The sequence below is a fragment of the Myxine glutinosa genome, chromosome 14 (genome assembly GCF_964187855.1).
Source record: "Myxine glutinosa chromosome 14, kmMyxGlut1.1, whole genome shotgun sequence".
Taxonomy (NCBI): domain Eukaryota; kingdom Metazoa; phylum Chordata; class Myxini; order Myxiniformes; family Myxinidae; genus Myxine; species Myxine glutinosa.
The window spans coordinates 26,821,062-26,842,127 of record NC_136274.1 but is presented as its reverse complement, the minus strand read 5'-3'; the positions used below and the strand labels follow the sequence as shown (position 1 = coordinate 26,842,127).

At 45.3% G+C, this 21,066-nt stretch overlaps 1 protein-coding gene across 4 annotated transcripts in view; it reads right to left on the bottom strand.

The window, feature by feature from the left end:
- Positions 1-21,066, bottom strand: part of LOC137417186 (protein regulator of cytokinesis 1-like) — a 62,970-nt gene that overhangs the window by 37,425 nt on the left and 4,479 nt on the right. For 3 of the 4 annotated variants that reach the window (XM_078768190.1, XM_078768192.1, XM_078768189.1), the window contains exons 1-6: positions 14,171-14,245; positions 13,997-14,058; positions 2,960-3,092; positions 2,509-2,631; positions 767-1,060; positions 443-601 (exon numbers count right to left, since the gene is read on the bottom strand). In XM_078768190.1, the coding sequence (XP_078624316.1) occupies positions 443-601; positions 767-1,060; positions 2,509-2,631; positions 2,960-3,092; positions 13,997-14,058; positions 14,171-14,191 (792 nt within the window). In that variant the 5' untranslated portion in view covers positions 14,192-14,245. Of the gene's footprint in view, positions 1-442; positions 602-766; positions 1,061-2,508; positions 2,632-2,959; positions 3,093-13,996; positions 14,059-14,170; positions 14,246-21,066 lie in introns of those variants that run through there. The other variant, XM_078768191.1, reaches the window with a different exon arrangement.

Sequence of the window (21,066 nt, the reverse complement as noted above, 5' to 3'; positions counted from 1 at the left end):
GCCTCGGACGGCACATTTGAGAGCGTATTCATTTATTTCACGTTGGAAAACTATGTTGCCGTTAAACTATGTTTTAAAACTAATTAAAACTAATTTGCGATTCATTCGCTTTCCTGCGCGTTTGTGCACGCGATGGCGATTTCTTTACCAAACTCCGCAAGCCGTTCGCTTTGGACCAAACCATTTCATGTAAATAGAGGGGGGGGGATTGTCACCGTACTCGCAAGCCGTTCGCTTTGGACCAAACCATTTCATGTAAATAGAGGGGGGGGATTGTCACCGTACTCGCAAGCCGTTCGCTTTGGACCAAACCATTTCATGTAAATAGAGGGGGGGGATATAATTTTAGATATATATATATAGTACGGGCATGCCCTAGTTGAGAATAAAGGAAGCAAATGAGATGATCATTCCTGCCCAGCGAAAAAAAACAAGACGTCACCCGTTCTGTGAAATCTTTGAGCCGTTGCAGATCATCATTTGTAAGGCCACATTCGACCGTCGTCTCCACCTCCATGCTATCATCTGGCTTTTCCTCCAGCTCCATCAAGATTCCATTAATTCGCTTGCGTAATGATAAAACCACAGCCTCTCTCCTCGACTGTTGCACAAAGGAAAAACCAAAGGGATTTGGAATTAAGAAAACAAAATTCCACAGGGAAATGTCATTATCCACAAGGCAGTTTAACATATGCATGCATATCTCAAACTGAACATGTCAAAGAAGAACAAGGTTACACCACGATTTCCCATCACTAAACTCCACCTTTTCCTCCTCCATCTTCTGCAACTCGTTCTCCATTTCAGCCAAGTGCTTCAAAGATGGCGACGGACGGTTCAAGATGGAATCCGCGGAGATGGTCGTCCCATGTGGCAAAGAGCCCGGGCCAGACCTATCCAAGTCGGGACTCGGACATGTACCCAAGCAGAGTGCAAGGCGCTCAAGGCCACGCCGCAGATCCTTGTGACGCTGTAACCGGGTCCGACGTTCGACCCACAAACATGAGGCCTTCGTCCTCAGGTCCGTTTCTGTTTGCAGCACCGAAGTCCCTTTATCGACCTGAAGCAACGGCAAACAACAACATTTAAAAAAAAAGAACAGACAGATAAATCAACCACTCAGTGACTGTCATTCTGGAGTGATAGCACATCAAATTGTCACATACACCTTTTCAAACGTACAATCCAGCAGGACCGGGTGTATGCATTTCCAGGAAGACACTTGGAATGAGTGCTTTGCTGTCACGTTTTAAACCACAAACACACAAAAGAACAATGCTTGGTTAAAACGAAATCCCCACGGCCACCATGGTTCATCCATGAGCGACACTACGTAAAGTTTTCCACAACAACTCCACCGATGGATCAAACCAAAACACTCCAGGACAACATCCCACGGTCCATTCTTACAAGCTTTGCTCAAAATGGCAACGGCCGATTCTGAGCACAGGTCTGGGTGCAATGACCACAGTCATTGGTCGAACACACCCACATGGCCAATTAAACCACTGTCCATCACGAGCAAAACACTTTCAGCAACAATGATATAATGAATAGTCCCAAGTGGGACAGACACTTATCTTCTGGAGGGTGGTCATAGGTGGGGTAGATTGGGTGATAAAAGTTGATTTTCAGTTTGATTCGATGTAAAATCATGGGCGCGTGGGCGTGGTGGCTGAAAGGCCTGATAGGTAACAATTATTTTGTGTCTGAAAACCATGTCGGATGTCTGAAAACCATGTCGGATGTCTGAAAACCATGTCGGATGTCTGAAAACCATGTCGGATGTCTGAAAACCATGTCGGATGTCTGAAAACCATGTCGGATGTCTGAAAACCATGTCGGATGAGCGGGTGCAGAATTTATGAAAAATGTGCCTTTACCATTTGTCCAGTGAAAGGACCCATAAACCCTAAAGGGGTGTAAAGGGTGTAAGGGTCTAAAGTGTTGAAAGTCTTAAAGGACTAAAAGGGCCACGAATAACTAAAAGGTCTTTGGAGGTCTAAAACTTCTTGTTGTCAAAAGGGTCCACAGGTGTAAGGGGTCAATAGGGATTTAAAGGTCTATAGGACAATGGGGTCCAAAAGGTACGTTCCAAAAGTAATTAGGGTCAAAGGATGTACATGGCAAAAGGGTTTAAATGGGCCTCATCGTCAAAAGGATCTAAACGTCCAAAGGGGACACATTAGTAGGGAAAAAAGGAGCTAAAAAAAACAAAAAAACAAAACACAGAAATAAAAAGACTGAAAGGACCACTGTCCGTCTGTCTGACACTCACACTACCCCGACTTTGTCCTCCGGGCTGCCCCTTTCCCTCCTGTCCTTCAAAGCAGAGGGTATAAATGACAATAGGTTAAAATTAAAATAAAAGGTTTAAATTAAACAATTAAACATCTCCCGACTCAAGGACATTGTTGTGGCTTAAACAGGTCTTCTCAACTCCGTCATAGAAGATTTAAAGATTAAGGAAGAAATAAATAATAGGGAAAAATGAGTGCGCAGGTGTACCTTGAAGGGGGGCAGATCAAGATCGTTGCAGAGAAGAGCGACCTCTTTGGAGTTCTTCGCCACCGAAGATTCTAGCCTTTTCTGCAACACCTCCTCCTCACCAATCATGTTGCTCAGCAAGTCCTGCCAGCATCACAAGCCCGACCTCAACCACGAATCCTACCAAGCGCTCCACCAAAACACCCGCCCACACCAGGGACCACAGATCAACAAAAGGAAGGCGAGGAAGACAAACATAAGACCACGCGGTTATGGACAACTGCAGACAATAAACCTTGAAAACCCATTAAGTGCATTCGATACATACGAGAGTACATCACGGCCACGTAACGTCACAGAACCACAAGCATGGTCGTGGAAGCCTCCAGACATTTCCAACAACAATGGATATGTCAGACAGCAAAACTAAAATAATCAGGTACGAGTTGAATACACACACACACACACACACCTCGATGTACGCCTTTACAACCCGCGTTCTCTCCATCCTCTTATCTTCGGGTATCCCGATGACTTCCCAGATCATACGCAGACGGGACATAGCGGTATTGAGAGCAGACACCATCTCCACAGCCACGACCTCACTAAAATGGAGAAAACAAAAGCTTTTGAGGGAGGGAGTGATGGGTTAATGGGAGAAGGACACGTCGTGCAATTTAGCGTGGGTCAGAAAGCCGGCTGTCCTGTCACATTGTGCAAGTCAAGACTTCATGGCGTCTCTCAAGCAGAATAGGCAGCTGTGTATCGGGCCTTGCCCACATTTAGAGCTTGGAATGAATAAGCTGAAATGTCGCACGACCAACAGGAGGACAACGTTCTGGCTTTTGTATGTGGAACCAGAAATATTTCACATGGACGGACACACACCTCGTTTTTTCATTTATGTTCCTCACAATTCTAACTCTTTTATTCACAGACACACACATATACACACTTGTTTTTCTACTTTTGTTTCTCACAATTCTATCTCTTGTGATTTTCAATACTTATTTCTCCTTTTCAATTCTTGTTAAAAAATGCATTAAATTAATTGTACAGTATTGGTCGTTCCTCAACTTAAATATAAATAATTTGAAGGATTGCTGTAAATGATGTTAATTTCACAACGATCCATATTCAACTTTATTACTCCCGCCAGGGAGTAATGCATTCGCTCGTGTTCCTTGTGTGTGTGTGTGTGTGTGTGTGTGTGTGTGTGTGTGTGTGTGTGTGTGTGTGTGTGTGTGTGTGTGTGTGTGTGTGTGTGTGTGTGTGTGTGTGTGTGTGTGTGTGTGTGTGTGTGTGTGTGTGTGTGTGTGTGTGTGTGTGTGTGTGTGTAAGATATCTGGAAAAGTTCTGAACGGATTTGGATGAAAGTTGGTGGGATGATTGCCCTTGGGATAAGGAAGAATTCATTAGTTTTTGGTGAAGCTCAGGATATTATTGCGGATCCAGGAATTTTTTTTTCTTCTGTTTTCCTTTAAAAACCCTTTTCTCTGCAATAATTGGACCGATTGAGAGCAAATTTTAACCATAGGAGGGACTCGGTCTGCAGAATATATTAATGGTAATTATGACGTCACAGGTCACGTAGTTCGGTCGCCATATTGTTTTGAGTGAAAAACATCCAATTTTCTCCAAAACGCCTGAACAGATCGAGGCCAAACTTTGCAGGCAGAATCGCATACCCATAACGACCAAAAAGGTCGGCGAGCATGACGTCATGCATCACATGGTTTCAGAGTTATGACGTTTTTAATCACAAACCTTTAAAACCTAGCTCCTCCCTCATTTGTGATCCAATCGAGGGGAAACTTCACAGATCTGTTCAGCATATCAGTCTACTAAAATGTCCTTTTGGAATTTGCGATAGGTCACGTGGTTTGGCAGACATCGTTAATTAAACGCAAATACTTAAATAAAAAGATTTATACAGTCACGTGAAAAAATAAGAACACCCCATGTAAAGTTTTGACTTTTTCAACATATTTCAACATACAGCTATTTGATCTTCATTTCAACAATATTGATAAAGGTGATATAATATTACAAATATCATGAAACATTTACATTTTGTAGTCCATTGTAGAATTTAAATAAACATAAATGCAAATTTCACATGTGGAAAAAGTAAGTACACCCCTACATTTATCACTACTTCAAATACCTAAAATTAGAATCAGGTGCACCAGCTCAGGTGCAAATGATCAAAACATCGTTGGAGAGGATCTTGGAGGAACCTGTCTTATTTAAACCTCAGACATTTAGTTTGGTTTGCTCTTTGTTGTTGAATTTGTGTGGCGTCACCATGCCTAGAGCAAAAGAGCTCTGAGGCCTTCAGAAAGAAGGTTATAGATGCCTACGAGTCTGGGAAGGGATTTAAAAAGATCTCCAAACAATTTGAAATCAATCATTCAACTGTCCGGAAGATCATCTGCAAGTGGAAAAGATTCCAAACAACTGCCAACTTGTTCAGGCCAGGCCGCCCCAGCAAGTTCAGCCGGAGAGCAGACCGCAAGATGCTGAAAGAAGTCTCTAAGAACCCCCAGAATGTCATCACGGGACCTCCAGGTAGCTCTTGCCACTGTTGATGTCAAAGTGCACGAGTCCACCATTAGAAAGAGGGTGCACAAATTTGATCGAGATGGGAGATGTGCCAGGAGGAAACCTTTGCTGTCCAGAAAGAACATCAGGGCAAGACTAAAGTTTGCCAATGAATACCTTGGCAAAGACCAGAACTTCTGGAACAATGTGCTCTGGACAGATGAGTCAAAGGTAGAGCTATTTGGCCACAGTACCAGAAGACATGTTTGGCGAAAACCAAAGACAGCATTTGACCACAAGAACCTGATACCAACTGTAAAGCATGGTGGTGGAAATATTATGGTTTCGGGCAGCTTTGCTGCATCAGGGCCTGGGCAGCTCACCATCATAGAATCCACTATGAATTCTACATTGTACCAGAGGGTGGTTGAGGATAATGTGAGGCCATTCGTCAGAAAGTTGAAGCTCAACCGATGGTGGACCTTGCAACATCACAATGGCCCTAAACATACCAGTAAATCCACCAAGGAATGGCTGAAAAGAAAGAAATGGAGGGTTCTGGAATGGCCAAGTCAAAGCCCGGATCTAAATCCCATCGAGATGTTGTGGGGGGATTTGAAACGAGCTGTGCATGCAAGAAACCCCTCAAACATCGCACAGCTGAAAGAGTTCTGCATGGAGGAGTGGGCAAAAATTTCTCCCAGTCGATGTCAGAGATTGGTAGACAGTTATAAGAAACGCCTACTTGAGGTTGTTTCTGCCAAAGGGGGCAATACCACCTATTAGAGCCAAGGGTGTACTTCCATTTCCACATGCGAAATTTGCATTTATGTTTATTTAAATTATACAATTGACTACAAAATGTAAATGTTTCATGATATTTGTTATATTATATCACCTTTATCTCTTAATATTGTTGAAATGAAGATCAAATAGCTGTATGTTGAAATATGTTGAAAGTCAAAACTTTACATGGGGTGTACTTATTTTTTTCACGTGACTATCTCTTGAACCACTTTATTGATCGACGTGAAACTTCATAGTGTAGTAAAAGTCATGGAGTAACAAGTGTGCAAAATTTGAAGATGATTGGATGTACTGTCTGGAAGCTCGAAGTTATTGCGTGAAGAAGTCTTCGACTGTAGACGATTAATTATTTATCACATGTACAGACTTGCAGGCATCGTTTGACACAATCTCCCGGGTTAATTTGAACCTCAAATAATATTATAATTCCAGATTTGTCAATGGCTGAGGTATATTAATAAACTAATAAAACAGATTTGGCAAAATTCAAACTTTTTTTTTTTTTTAAAGATCATATTCACCCAGGGTTGTGAGAGGCTGAAGAAAATGAAACCTCACATGGGCTTCCCAGACCAAATAAATAATTCTGGTTCTGGCTCTGCGATTTTCAGGTTTATTACTCCCGCCAGGGAGTAATGCATTCGATCGTGTGTGTGTGTGTGTGTGTGTGTGTGTGTGTGTGTGTGTGTGTGTGTGTGTGTGTGTGTGTGTGTGTGTGCACAAGATATCTGGAAAAGTTCTGAACGGATTTGGATGAAAGTTGGTGGGACGATTGCCCTTGGGATAAGGAAGAATTGATTATGTTGTGGTGAAGCTTAGGATATTATTCTGGATCCAGGAATTTTTTTGGGGAAAGATTTTTTTTCTGTTTTACTGTATTAAACCTTATATTCTTAAATTATGTTTTTCTCCTCTAATTGAGATATATCAAAATTAATTCTCTGACAGTTAGGGCCTACTTTCTTTTTCATTTATTGTTTTGGGGAGAAGGGATGTTAAACAAAACGTATAATTCCAACTAAACCCACGGCGGGAGTATGCGGCGGGAGTATGCGCTCTACTGAGTGGCGTTCTAGTTTAAATTGTAAACCTCAAAACATAGTTCCTCGACCTAAAGTATAGGTTCTCCAAGTGGTCCCTACTGCCCCCCCCCCCCCCCCCCACCCAGTGAGTGCTGGGAACTTTCAGGGGGGCGCTGGCGATTTAGAGGAGCAGCGGCGATTTGGAGCGCTCATTCAGCTTCCTGCAGTCTGAACAGGTTACCGGCGCCATTCGGCAAATTGGCCATCCAATCAACAACCACATTCTTTCCCCCTCTGCATGGTTTTTATTATCACATATTCGCTGACGTCGTGTACGTATTTTCTTGTCCATACATGCTCATTGCTCACGCAACAAACATGATAGTGTATGACACCAGCAAAATAATATTGGCCGCTTCCATGACGGCCAATAGTAAAAACTGTTGGCCGCCGATGCGGCCAATAGTACAACACTAATTTTTGTCACGTGGTGCCATTTCAACCAATCGGCTTGCAAGAATCTTTTTATGCAGGATATAATACACTATTCGTGCTCGACTATTCAACGTGCCTGGTTTAACTTTACAGCCTGGCCTGGCCAGCACAGACATTGGGCAAGGTATGAACAGTCAGTGTTGGTGCTGGTGTTCGTCTTTTGCCATTTTGGCGTGTTGATTTCGTTATTCAAAAAAGCTTCACTTCCGGTCGGCTTAAAGATGTCGGCCTCAAAGAAAAAGTGGCGTCAGTATTCCGTTGAATACATCAAGTATGGATTCATTCCATCTCCGACGAACAAACAGTTACCGATGTGTTTGTTGTGTGGTATCACACTGTCCAATGAAGCAATGAAACCATCTCGACTGAGCGAGCACCTCAATAAAAAGCACAGTGATAAGGCTCGCACAGAGGTCAGCTATTTCCAATCGCTGAAAGAAATTTGAGAAGCAATCCACGGTAACGACGATGTTCAAAGCCAGCCAAAAGCTCGTGGATAAAGGACTGGAATCGTCATATAAGCTGTCATTGCTCATCGCCAGATCTGGAAAACCGTATTCAATTGGCGAACAGTGGATCAAACTAGCTGTTGGGGAAGTGATAAAAACCGTTATGGGCCAGCATCCGAATCCAGTTCTCTCGTCGATTGCGCTCAGCAATGATTCCGTGGCCAGGCGGATTGATGAAATGTCATCAGATGTAGAAGATAAGCTGTGTAGTGAGCTGAGAAGCACACACTTTGCCATCCAGCTGGGTGAGTCCACTTTGCGTGACAGTGAAGCTCTGTTACTCTGCTATGCTCGCTTCATCCGTGATCAGGAAATGGTGGAAGAAATGTTGTTTGCCCGCTCTCTCCAGACCAATATGAAGGGTTCTTCCATCTTCCAAACGTTGGAGATGTACTTAACTGATAAGAACATACCGATGGAAAACATTCTCGCTTGCGCGACGGACGGGGGACCAGCGATGGTTGGCCGCCAGCGTGGTTTTATTGCGCTTCTGAAGAACCAGGTACCGTCCGTGTTCGCCATTCACTGTGTCGTGCACCACCAGCATCTTGTAGCAAAAGCTCTCAGCACCAGACTTCATACATCACTCCAAACAGTAATCAAAGCAGTGAATAAAATCAAGGTGTCGTCTCTGCATGATCGGCTGTTTCGTCAGCTTTGCCAGGAGAACGATGAGGCATTCGAGCGGCTCCTGTTGCATACCGAAGTTCGATGGTTGTCCAAAGGCGCTTGTTTGACCCGTTTCCATGCCCTCTTCTCAACAGTGGTCGAGTTTGTCGGAAATTGATACGGAGCTATCAGAGAAAGTGAATGTGATTGAGCATGATGTGGCTTACCTCACGGACATTCAGTATACTGAATGATGTCAACAAACAATTCCAGGGTGACCATATGACGCTGATTAAAGCAAAGAAAGTGATCGGCACGTTCGTAACCAAGGCAACTCTGCACAGGGAAACCCTCAGCCGCAGAGATATGTACCACTTCCCCCGGTTGGCAAAGGAAACTGCTGTTTCTGATGAGCTGCTCGTTTATTGCAATGACCTTGAGAAGATTCATGGAGATATGAAGCAACATTTCAGAGACATGCTAGACCTGTCAGTGCCAGCATGGGTGATCAACCCATTCAAATGTGACATTCAAGATGTGAAGCGCGAATTACAGGACGAAATTATCAACATCCACAATGATGACGGGAAGGCAAGATTCTTGCAGCATGAATATGGCAAATTCTGGATTCTGGAGCGGGGCGAATACTCCGCAATGTGGACTGAGGCAGAACTGCTGCTGATGGCGTTCCCCACATCATACCTCATTGAAAGAGGGTTCAGCGCCGTGATGGCGCTGCTGACCAAGTATCGAAACCGCCTTGACATTACCAAGAGAGGCGATCTGTGTCTCTACCTCACTGAGATGGAGTCAGACGTTCGTAATCTCGCAGCGAGTCACCAGGCCCACCCTTCACACCAACGGTATTTGGGCCTGCGATAACAGATTCCTAGTTTGCCTCACCTGGACCTGTTCTGCTGAAACATTGTAGGTCGTGCAAAATAAAATAAAAAGTAAAGTAAAATATTACAGTATCTATATAATAATAGCGTAAGGACTCGACTTTGTTATCCCTTTCACGCCGCACCCAGTGACCCGATGCCCACGGCACTAATGGATTTACGATCTACGAACCGCGCACTTTATCACGTACAGCCATACTCGAAAAATCTGAATTAGCCGACGTTGGGGCCCAAAAGCATCCGATTAACTGCCGATACGACGCCATCTTATGACGCCATCGTATTGGCGTCTGCTGGGCAAAGGCGAAGCAAGCCGTCCGCTGATTGGACAGGCGAAGGCGAAAGCAAGCCATCCACTGAGTGGACAATCCAGAGCATGCATTTGTGCCGGTGTCGGCGATCGTTGTTCATATACGCACTCTTCATTCTCATCTTTCTTCCTAACTCTTACTCGGACAAGCAAATCCCCTATGCCATCCATAATGGTACACTCTATCCATACACCACATCCTCCCTTCCGTGGATGTTCCACGCGCCATCGTATTGGTGTCGGCTGGGTGAAGGCGAAGCAAGCCGTCTGCTGATTGGACAGGCGAAGGCGAAAGCAAGCCGTCCACCGAGTGGACAATCCAGAGCATGCATTTGTGCCGGTGTCGTCGATCGCGGTGTACTACACCACATCCTCCCTTCCGTGGATGTTCCACGAGTTTCGGCTAGTTCAGAAAATATTTGGCTTATATTATTTTTGCTTCCCATCTACATAAATTCTGGGTGTCCGACCACGAACGATAGGACAAGGGGGGCATTGGGCTGGTCCAAGAGGGCGGTAGTCCAAAAAAAGTTTGAGAACCACTGACCTAAAGCAAGAACCTTAACCTGTAAGCAATTGACTAGTTTCCCGACTGCACGGATCATCAGCTGGCACTGTTCTTTCTCGAGGTTTCGATCCTTTCAGCCCAGGACTTTCCAAACGGCAGATCCACAACCTCAGTTGCGTCAAGGCAGTCGGTCAACCCATCAATGCAACATCACTGAGTCCAACTTTACTCGAAATAGGATTTAATGTATTATCATATATTTATAACTTTCCTTACACTCTATAATATGATATCATTAAATCATGCACATCTTACCTTAACTACACCATATCTACTAACCAGCACGACCACACCACCTACCTCTGGATCAATCTGTATTTCGAATGTTCAAACTGTCACCGAAAACGGTTTTTGGCATGCTGCCGTATCCCAGCAACCACCGATTCCTAGAAACATTGATTTGTTGTACATTTAATTCTTATATTGTACTGTATTTACATAAATATCTCATGAATAATATTTTTACTATTCATATTGTATTTTACTAATTCGATTTGGTGTCGTCGTGATTTTAAAGAAAACTTGTTTTAATCGACCAACTGTAACTCCATGTGCTAACATACGTCTGACTAGTTGTAATCTATTGACAAGTTCAGAGCTGTGTGGTTGCTCTCAGTCCGAATTATTTCACCTGCAACCATACCATAAAATAGCTTTTTAGGGATGTTGTTGTCTAAGGCATTCGGACAATATGGAATCGAAAAGCATCTCGTTTATCAAATAATTTGGTGTGAAATTTATTATTACTAGGGCATGCCCGTACTATATATATATCTAAAATTATATCCCCCCCCTCTATTTACATGAAATGGTTTGGTCCATTCGCAAAGCCAAAGCGAACGGCTTGCGAGTACGGTAGAACCCCCCCCCCTCTATTTACATGAAATGGTTTGGTCCATTCGCAAAGCCAAAGCGAACGGCGAACGGCTAAATCGCCATAGCTCGGTAGCTCGCTGCTCTGATTGGTCGAATCGTTTTTTGGACATAGCTCGGTAACTACTTGTCCGATTAATATGAAACCTTGAAAAGGCACATCCTCGGGTCCCCAGCAATATACCTGGCAAGTTTCAAGTATATCGGACCGGTAGTTGTCGAGAAACAGCGGTCGCATACACACAGAGATTAGTGGAATTATAGATAGATGGATATAAATTTTTAATTCTAAAAAGGAAACTGAAGTGGAAGTTTGGTTTCCCATTTTTAATACAAGCTATTTTGGATACACGTCATCATGAAGCTGCTCAAATATAAATCCATCGTTAATTGCCAACAAATAATCAATGAACCTGACGATGTTGAACCCGAATGAACCCGCATCTTCGTGCAGTTGTTAATTTATTCCTGCACATGTTCTGGACCCAATCAAACTCATACATGTGCAGAAACAAATTTGCAAAGAAAGGACACACACACAGGGACACGCACACACACACACGGGGACGGACACGCACACACACACACGGGGACGCACACACACACACACACACGGGGACACACACACACACACACACGGGGACACACACACACACACACACACACACACACACACACACACACACACACACACACACACACACACACACACACACACACACACACACACACACACGGGGACACACACACACACACACGGGGACACACACACACACACACACACGGGGACACACACACACACACACGGGGACACACACACACACACACGGGGACACACACACACACACACACGGGGACACACACACACACACACGGGGACACACACACACACACACGGGGACACACACACACACACACGGGGACACACACACACACACACGGGGACACACACACACACACACGGGGACACACACACACACACGGGGACACACACACACACACGGGGACACACACACACACACGGGGACACACACACGGGGACACACACACACACACGGGGACACACACACGGGGACACACACACACACACGGGGACACACACACACACACGGGGACACACACACACACACGGGGACACACACACACACACGGGGACACACACACACACACGGGGACACACACACACACACGGGGACACACACACACACACGGGGACACACACACACACACGGGGACACACACACACACACGGGGACACACACACACACACACGGGGACACACACACACACACGGGGACACACACACACACACGGGGACACACACACACACACGGGGACACACACACACACACGGGGACACACACACACACACGGGGACACACACACACACACGGGGACACACACACACACACGGGGACACACACACACACACGGGGACACACACACACACACGGGGACACACACACACACACACGGGGACACACACACACACACGGGGACACACACACACACACGGGGACACACACACACACACGGGGACACACACACACACACGGGGACACACACACACACACGGGGACACACACACACACACGGGGACACACACACACACACGGGGACACACACACACACACGGGGACACACACACACACACGGGGACACACACACACACACGGGGACACACACACACACACGGGGACACACACACACACACGGGGACACACACACACACACGGGGACACACACACACACACGGGGACACACACACACACACGGGGACACACACACACACACGGGGACACACACACACACACGGGGACACACACACACACACGGGGACACACACACACACACGGGGACACACACACACACACACACGGGGACACACACACACACACACACGGGGACACACACACACACACACACGGGGACACACACACACACACACGGGGACACACACACACACACACACGGGGACACACACACACACACACACGGGGACACACACACACACACACACGGGGACACACACACACACACACACGGGGACACACACACACACACACACACGGGGACACACACACACACACGGGGACACACACACACGGGGACACACACACACGGGGACACACACACACGGGGACACACACACACACACACGGGGACACACACACACACACACGGGGACACACACACACACACACGGGGACACACACACACACACACACACACACACACACACACACACACACACACACACACACACACACACACACACACACACACACACACACACACACACACACACACACACACACGGGGACACACACACACGGGGACACACACACACGGGGACACACACACACGGGGACACACACACACGGGGACACACACACACGGGGACACACACACACGGGGACACACACACACGGGGACACACACACACGGGGACACACACACACGGGGACACACACACACGGGGACACACACACACGGGGACACACACACACGGGGACACACACACACGGGGACACACACACACGGGGACACACACACACGGGGACACACACACACGGGGACACACACACACGGGGACACACACACACACACACACACACACACACACACACACACACACACACACACACACACACACACACACACACACACACACACACACACACACACACACACACACACACACACACACACACACACACACACACACACACACACACACACACACACACACACAATGATGAAATTTCTCCAGCAAGGTCTCTGTACAATCGCACCGATTGATGAAAAATACTTCGCACTCTAAGACTAAGACTAAGAGGACGTCAGCACAAGACACGACACGACCTCACCTCTTCCAACTCTTCACCATCTTCAACTTCAGGACGATCTTCCACTTCCAGAAAACGCAACGCTAAAGGGCACAGCTTAATAGTCACTGCAGGAAAATATAACCAATAAATATGTCATAAATCCACAAAAATAATGGAAACTCCTTCAGTTTCAAGAAAACAACACGTGCATACCGGCTGAACCCGAGAAACCATTGCACGTTAAAACTTGTTTTATATCCGGTCCAAACGCGCCATTGGTCGAATTCAAATCTTCTTCTTCTTCTTCTTTTACGTGTTATGGCATTTCCAGAGCCGTGAGGCTCTATACACGCCACGCGCCAGAACATAACTGTGTTGCAAAGAAAATACATTGAAAAGGAGGCCTATGGGACATCCATAAAACTATATAGGTCTCCCACACGCTTTGACAAAGTTTAGGACCGCCTAGCACAAACGAGGATGCTTCTGGTTTAAATGACAAAAAATGACGGGCAGGTGTCGAAATCAAATCACACCTGACATCATATTCAAACGAAGGACATTTAGTGAATGAAGATTAGCTAGAAATTGGCATGATGTGGGAAAATTTGGCGACAGAGATGAAAATTGGCTGAAATGACCTAAATACCCTTTAAAAGCTTTGCAGAAAGTTCCCCATAATTCCTGGGGGTGGAAGGTACCTAATTTGCATATTTCCAAGATGGCCGACACCGGCGAAGGTAAAATTTATAACTTTTGAACAGAAGAGGATGGAAGCATATTTAACATGTCTAGTTCCACTAATTTTAGGGTGGAGAACTCATTTCTGAGGTTTTTGGGTGGCTACAGGGTCATTTAGAGGTCATTTTGGGTGGTAATGGGGGTCATTTAGAGGTAAAAATATGCAAGTTATGGTAAAAAGTGGGTTACGGAGTCACCTCTGGCGATGAGGGCGATGAAGACCACTGGAGGACTCACACGTGGTCGGCGCATCACTGACAGTACTCTCACACAGTGGGTGGGCGCTGTACCCCTTTGTATACCGATATGTGAGGCTCCGGAGGAGCATTCAGGCATGCGCTGTGACCCATCAGACTAACACTCACTACATAAAGACCATGCTGAGTTGGGGCAGGCTAGACAGACTCAAGATGATGCTGATCGAAAGTGGTTGGTTGGATGGCTCAAATCACACAATCCCTTTGAGTACAGAGACAAGTTGGTATCTATCTTCACTGGAGTTGATGCGGATTCCAGTATAAACTGTGACAATGCTGTCACTATTGGCTCCGAACAGCACACACAGATGATGGGGCAGAACTTTGCAGACTTGAAGCTACAGCAAAAAGAAAAGAGTTCAGCCATTGTCAGCCATGCGCTCCACTGCCAAAGTGCGGAATGAGCCCTTGGTTGTCAATGAGCAGCAGATGCTGGACAGGATTCTGGCTGTTCTACAATCAAGCAATGACTTGAGAGATTTTGTTCAGTATGAATTCGTGAACTTCGCCCCTGCTCTGGTCGATGCTGTGTCCATGCGTAAGACAGCACAGGCTGCTCTGAATCGTATTCTTGACGTGAATTCACACCTAGTTGACTCAACAGTTATCGGCCCAGTTCCCATAGTTATAGATGGGGGTCACTTTCTGCACGCCGTTGTATGGAATACACCCTGTACATATGCGGATGTGATACAAAGCTATGTGAGCTATGTGCAAAAGCATTACCCAAACCGCCTTGTCATCGTGGTCTTTGATGGGTATGGTGCTCAACTCAGCACCAAGGTTGCCGAGCAGTTCAGGAGAGCCAGCAAGGTTACATCTGCAGCCATTGCTGTATCACCACAGATCAACACATCCACAACACAAGCAGAGTTTCTGGGGAATGGAGCAAACAAGACATCGCTGATGAAGTTGGTCTCAACAGAGCTGAGGGCTGTTGGCATTCTTACCCGTCAAGCAGAAGCTGATGCTGATAACCTCTGTCAGCACAGCTCTTGAGTACAGCAATGTCGATCTGGGGGTTCATGTTATCTCCAAAGATGCAGATGTCATGATATCTCTGCTTCATCGTAAGCCATCCGGTGAGTCGATCATACTCATTAATCCTCAATCGGGTGGGGTGGAGCCAAAGTATGGAGATATTGGCAAGCTCCAAGTTTCTCTGGGCCCTTTGAAGGAAGTGATTCTTTTTGCCCATGCCTTCACGGGGACTAAGATGACATCAGCAGCATACCGCGGAGGTAAGGCTCAAGCGTGTCAGCTGCTGAGAAACAGATCCACTCTGAGAGACGAGACGTCTATATTCTATAAGACGCGTCTCAGGAAGAAATCGGTGTTGCGGGTGAGCATTTCTTTCTTGCCTGGTATGGTGCCGAAAAATTTGCCTCACTGAACAATGCTCGGTTCTTCAAGCTTAAGCAAATGATTGCGAAGCAGTCTGTGACAAATGTCATGAACCTCACTGTCCTCCCTCCCACATCTGGGTCAGCCAAGCAGCATAGTCTGCAGGCATATCTACTGATTCAGCAGTGCCAGGGTGTTGAGCTTGATTGTACCCAGTGGGGCTGGGAGATGCGGGCAGATGTACTTTGTCCAGTGGGTTCAGCAAACCCATCTGCCCCTGAGAGACTCCTGGAACTCATATTCTGCAACTGTAAAATGGGATGCAAGACAGCCTCTTGCAATTGCAGGAAGGCAGGTCGTGCATGCACACCATTGTGTGAAACATGTCTAGGAGAGAACTGTTATAATGCCCCAGTTGTTGAGGAGATTGATTAGATTACCTTAAATCCCCTTGCACTTGCACTTGCTTGCTTACTTACTTGCTTGTGTTCCCTTGGACGCACTAAATTATTGAATTGTTTTGTATGTTTTGTATGCTAAAAAACCCCACGACAGCTTAACACAACCAATTTCCTGTTGTTTATATTGAAATCTGGTATGAATTCAGAAGTGTCATTTATTATTCTATAACAATTGGTTCCACAATTATCACAAGTATCACAATTACAGCTTTTAGTGGTGGCAATCTTCAACATATGCAAATTTAGGTGCCTAATTTGCCTAATTTGACCCCCTCTAAATGACCCTGCAGCCACCCAAAAACCTCGGAAATGAGTTCTCCACCCTAACATTAGTGGAACTAGACATGTTAAATATGCTTCTATCCTCTTTGGTTCAAAAGGTATAAATTTTACCTTCGCTGGTGTCGGCCATCTTGGAAATATGCAAATTAGGTACCTTCCACCCCCAGGAATTATGGGGAATTTTCTGCAAAGCTTTTCCAATTTTCATCTCTGTCCCCAATTTTTCTCACCTAAAATTATTCTTCCTCCACTAATTCTCATTGCTGATTGGATGCTGCATCATGACGTGGTGTGTTTGAATTTCGTAACTTTCTCCGATTGGTTGAAAGCGCACAACCAAGTTCTTTGAAGACATTTTGTATCGCACTGGATGACTGGTGCGTTCATTGGACGTTGTTTATGTGTGTCTTGCCTTTAATCATTCAGAATGAAACAAAAGCCAAATACTACATTGGAGTCATCACAATGAACCAAAACAAAAACAGTAAAGACCAAAGATGGAGTCATCAGGAGGAACCTGGACAGGATCCGGGTTTCAGCCGCTACTCCTCTACCCTCAAACCCATCCAGGCGTAGCCAAGTGAATCTTCCAGGAAAAAAAATTCTGCAAGAATTCACTTCTCCGAAGACAGATAGATAAAGAAAGAGAGAAATGAAGAAGAAGCAAGAAAAATAATGAATAAAGAGAAATATGAAAAGGTAGAAAGAAATGTGAATGGAACAAAGATCCCTAACTCCTAGCCTTAGCTCCTTCCCTTAACACGAACAAGCACCCACAAGTTGGCAATCCTAGCACACAGGCTTTGATGGGCTGAATGGTCGTTTAATGAAGGATTAGAATGTAGAATTTAGAAGATCAAAGTGAAGTGTTTGGAGGACAATACCGCTGGCAGTGCCAGCCACGACAACACCACAGGTTCAAAGACTGCTGGTGGAAGCCGTCCAGGTAAGTTCGTCATTCTCCTTTTCCTCACGTGTAACGAATACCTTCATCATCGGATTGAACGCCTTGGGGTAAAAGCTCGTTTGGTCATCCGTGTCGCCCTGCGGTGTTCACTACAGGGTAGGCACACGACAATGTGTGCGTGTGTGTGTATATATATAAACACACACACACACACACACACACACACACACACAAACACAGTCGTGGCCAAAAATATTGGCACCCTTGCCCTTTTTTCAAATTACTCACAATTATTTCGAAAAATAAGTTAAAATTGACAAAAGTATTTGGTCTCCACAATTCTTTATTTCACTGTTAATATAACAGAACCTTTGTTTTTGATTCAGAACTTCATATGTCCTTTCAAATCAGAAAATAAAAAGAAATGGCATCGACAAAATTATTGACACCCTCGACATAATATTTGGTAGCACAGTCTTTGGACAAAATAACTGCAGTCAAGCACTTCCTATAGCCATGAATGAGCTTCCTACACATCTCTACTGGACGTTTGGCCCACTCTTCCTGTGCAAACTGTTCCAGTTCTCCCATATTTGAAGGGTGCCTTCTCCCAACTGCTGTTTTCAGATCTCCCCACAGGTGTTCAATGGGATTTAGATCTGGACTCATTGCCGGCCACTTCAGAACAGTCCAGCGTTTTGTCTTGAACTATTCCTGGGTGCTTTTTGAAGTGTGTTTGGGGTCATTGTCCTGCTGCAAGACCCATGACCTTCGATGGAGACCCAGATTTCTGACACTGGGTTGAACATTGCCCTCAAAATGCCTGGGTAATCTCCTGATTTAATGATGCCATGCACACATTAAAGGCACCCAGTGCCAGAGGCAGCGCAGCAACCCCAAAACATCACCGAACCTCTATGTTTGACTGTAAGGAAGGTGTTCTTTTCTTTGAAGGCTTCATTTTGTTTTCTGTAAACATAGAGATGATGTGCGTCACCAAAAAAATCTAATTTGATTTCATCTGTCCACAGGACATTCTCCCAGAAGGATTTGGGCTTGTTCAGGTGTGTTTTGGCAAAATCCAGTCAGGCTTTCTTATGTCTCTCTCGCTCAGCAGTGGGGTCCTCCTGGGTCTCCTACCGTAGAATCCCCCCTTTCAAAGAGTTGGTGACGGATGATGCTTGTTGAAACTGTTGTACCTTGTTTCTGAAGGTCAGCTTGAATCTGTTTGGCAGTTGATCGAGGTGCTTTCTCCACCATTCGAACAATCCTTCGCTGCAATCTTCGATCAGGTTTTCTCTTGCGGCCACATCCAGGGAGGTTGGCTACAGTGCTGTGGACATTAAACTTCCTGATAACATTGTGTACGGTGGACACAGGAACATAAAGGACTCTGGAGATGGACTTATAGCCTTGAGATTGTCCATGCTTGGCTACAATCTTATGTCTGACCTCCTCAGAAAATTATCTGGTTTTCTTTCTTTTCTCCATGCTCATTGTGGTACACACAGTGCCACAAAACAGCAGAATGACTCCTTTTCTCCATTCAAACTGGTTGAATGAGTGGTTTTTATATTGCAGGCACCTGCAACTCACCACAGGTGAGTTCAATTCCAAAGTAAAGGAGAATCACCTGCTTGAAATCGAATTATTTCTAACAACTTCTAAAAGGTGCCAATAATATTGTCTGGGCCATTTTAGGATTTCTGTGTGGAATAAGCTAACATTTAGTAATATTTTCAGCTTTTTTTGTTTTGTTCCACTGCAAACCAAAGAAATACATATGTGGATACCAAAATATTTTATACTTTCAACAATTTTCTGGAATTAATGGTGCATTATTTCAAAAAGTGCAAGGTGCCAATATTTTTGGCCACAACTGTATGTCGAGATATACATGCACACACACAAAGGTGGATACTTTGAGACCTAGGAGGGCTCTGTTCCACCTTCTGAAACCCGTATATTGGAGATAACAACTGCCGACACACACAGAGGTTATTGCAAAACCACAGCTTCCGCTGTGCGGGAGACGAGCTTTTAACGCACTACTTTATGTGCAGAGACATTGCTCATGCCAGAGCTGATCATGTCTGTCCTGATAATGGGGAGCCACAGGTGACAACTTTGATGTGGAGTTATACAACGTACAAGGATGAGGAGCTGACACCTCACAAGATTTAGAGTGAGCAGGATTGTTGATCCACTCTACCCCACAGATGTTACTACCTGTGAACTCGTAATGTCTTGTGTCTGATGAGTGTGTAACTGTGGTGATCTGGTGGTGATTGTGGCGATTCGGTGATGAAAAATGTGGTGGTCCAGACTTTAGCTTTCGAGGATCTGGTGTGCTGTCCAAGCTCGTCAACTCAGAGAAGCGAAGTTTAGGGTTTCACCTCAAACACCAGTGTGGTGATGAATAGTGAACACGAGAGTGGTGGTGTATTTGGCTGCTCTGCAACTCGAAGGACTCAATAGAGTTTTGTAGGAGACAAGGCTACTTGCCGAAGGCATGGACATGGTATTGCATTCACCCTGAGGTCTTGATTTGGTTGTGCTTTTGAGGGGTGGTCTCTCGTTGGTCCTTCATCCCATCTGAGGCAATTTCTGAGGGTCATTTGCAGCAAGAAGAATAAAATGAGAGAGATTTATCCGACTTATTTGACCGAATGCTGGAGTAGAGGGGTTGAGGCCGTTGCATAATAGGACGAGGCCTTCAGTGAACATTTCTACCGAAAATAGTGAAGGACAAAGTACCCTTGCTCTCCTCAATGCTGCTAAAGTCATTGACTGTGTTGGTGCACACCCCAGGACCATAAGAGCTGACCATTCTATGGACAAACTAACCAAAGTGTTACGTGTTACCTCCCCAAACTCCGGTTACGGTGCCCCTCAGAGTTTTGAGGGGGAACGTGGCAGAAACATGTTATTTTGAGTGATCTAATAAACCATGGTAAAACCACACCAATGCAATTGTGTAGAACAAAACAAGTAATTGTATTAAGAACTCTCACATACACAATAATAACACGATCAGAGAAAGTACCATGAAAATATCACTGGCATCAAATGAACAATACATATGATGGTACCATCATTCCCCAATGCTCTCAAAGC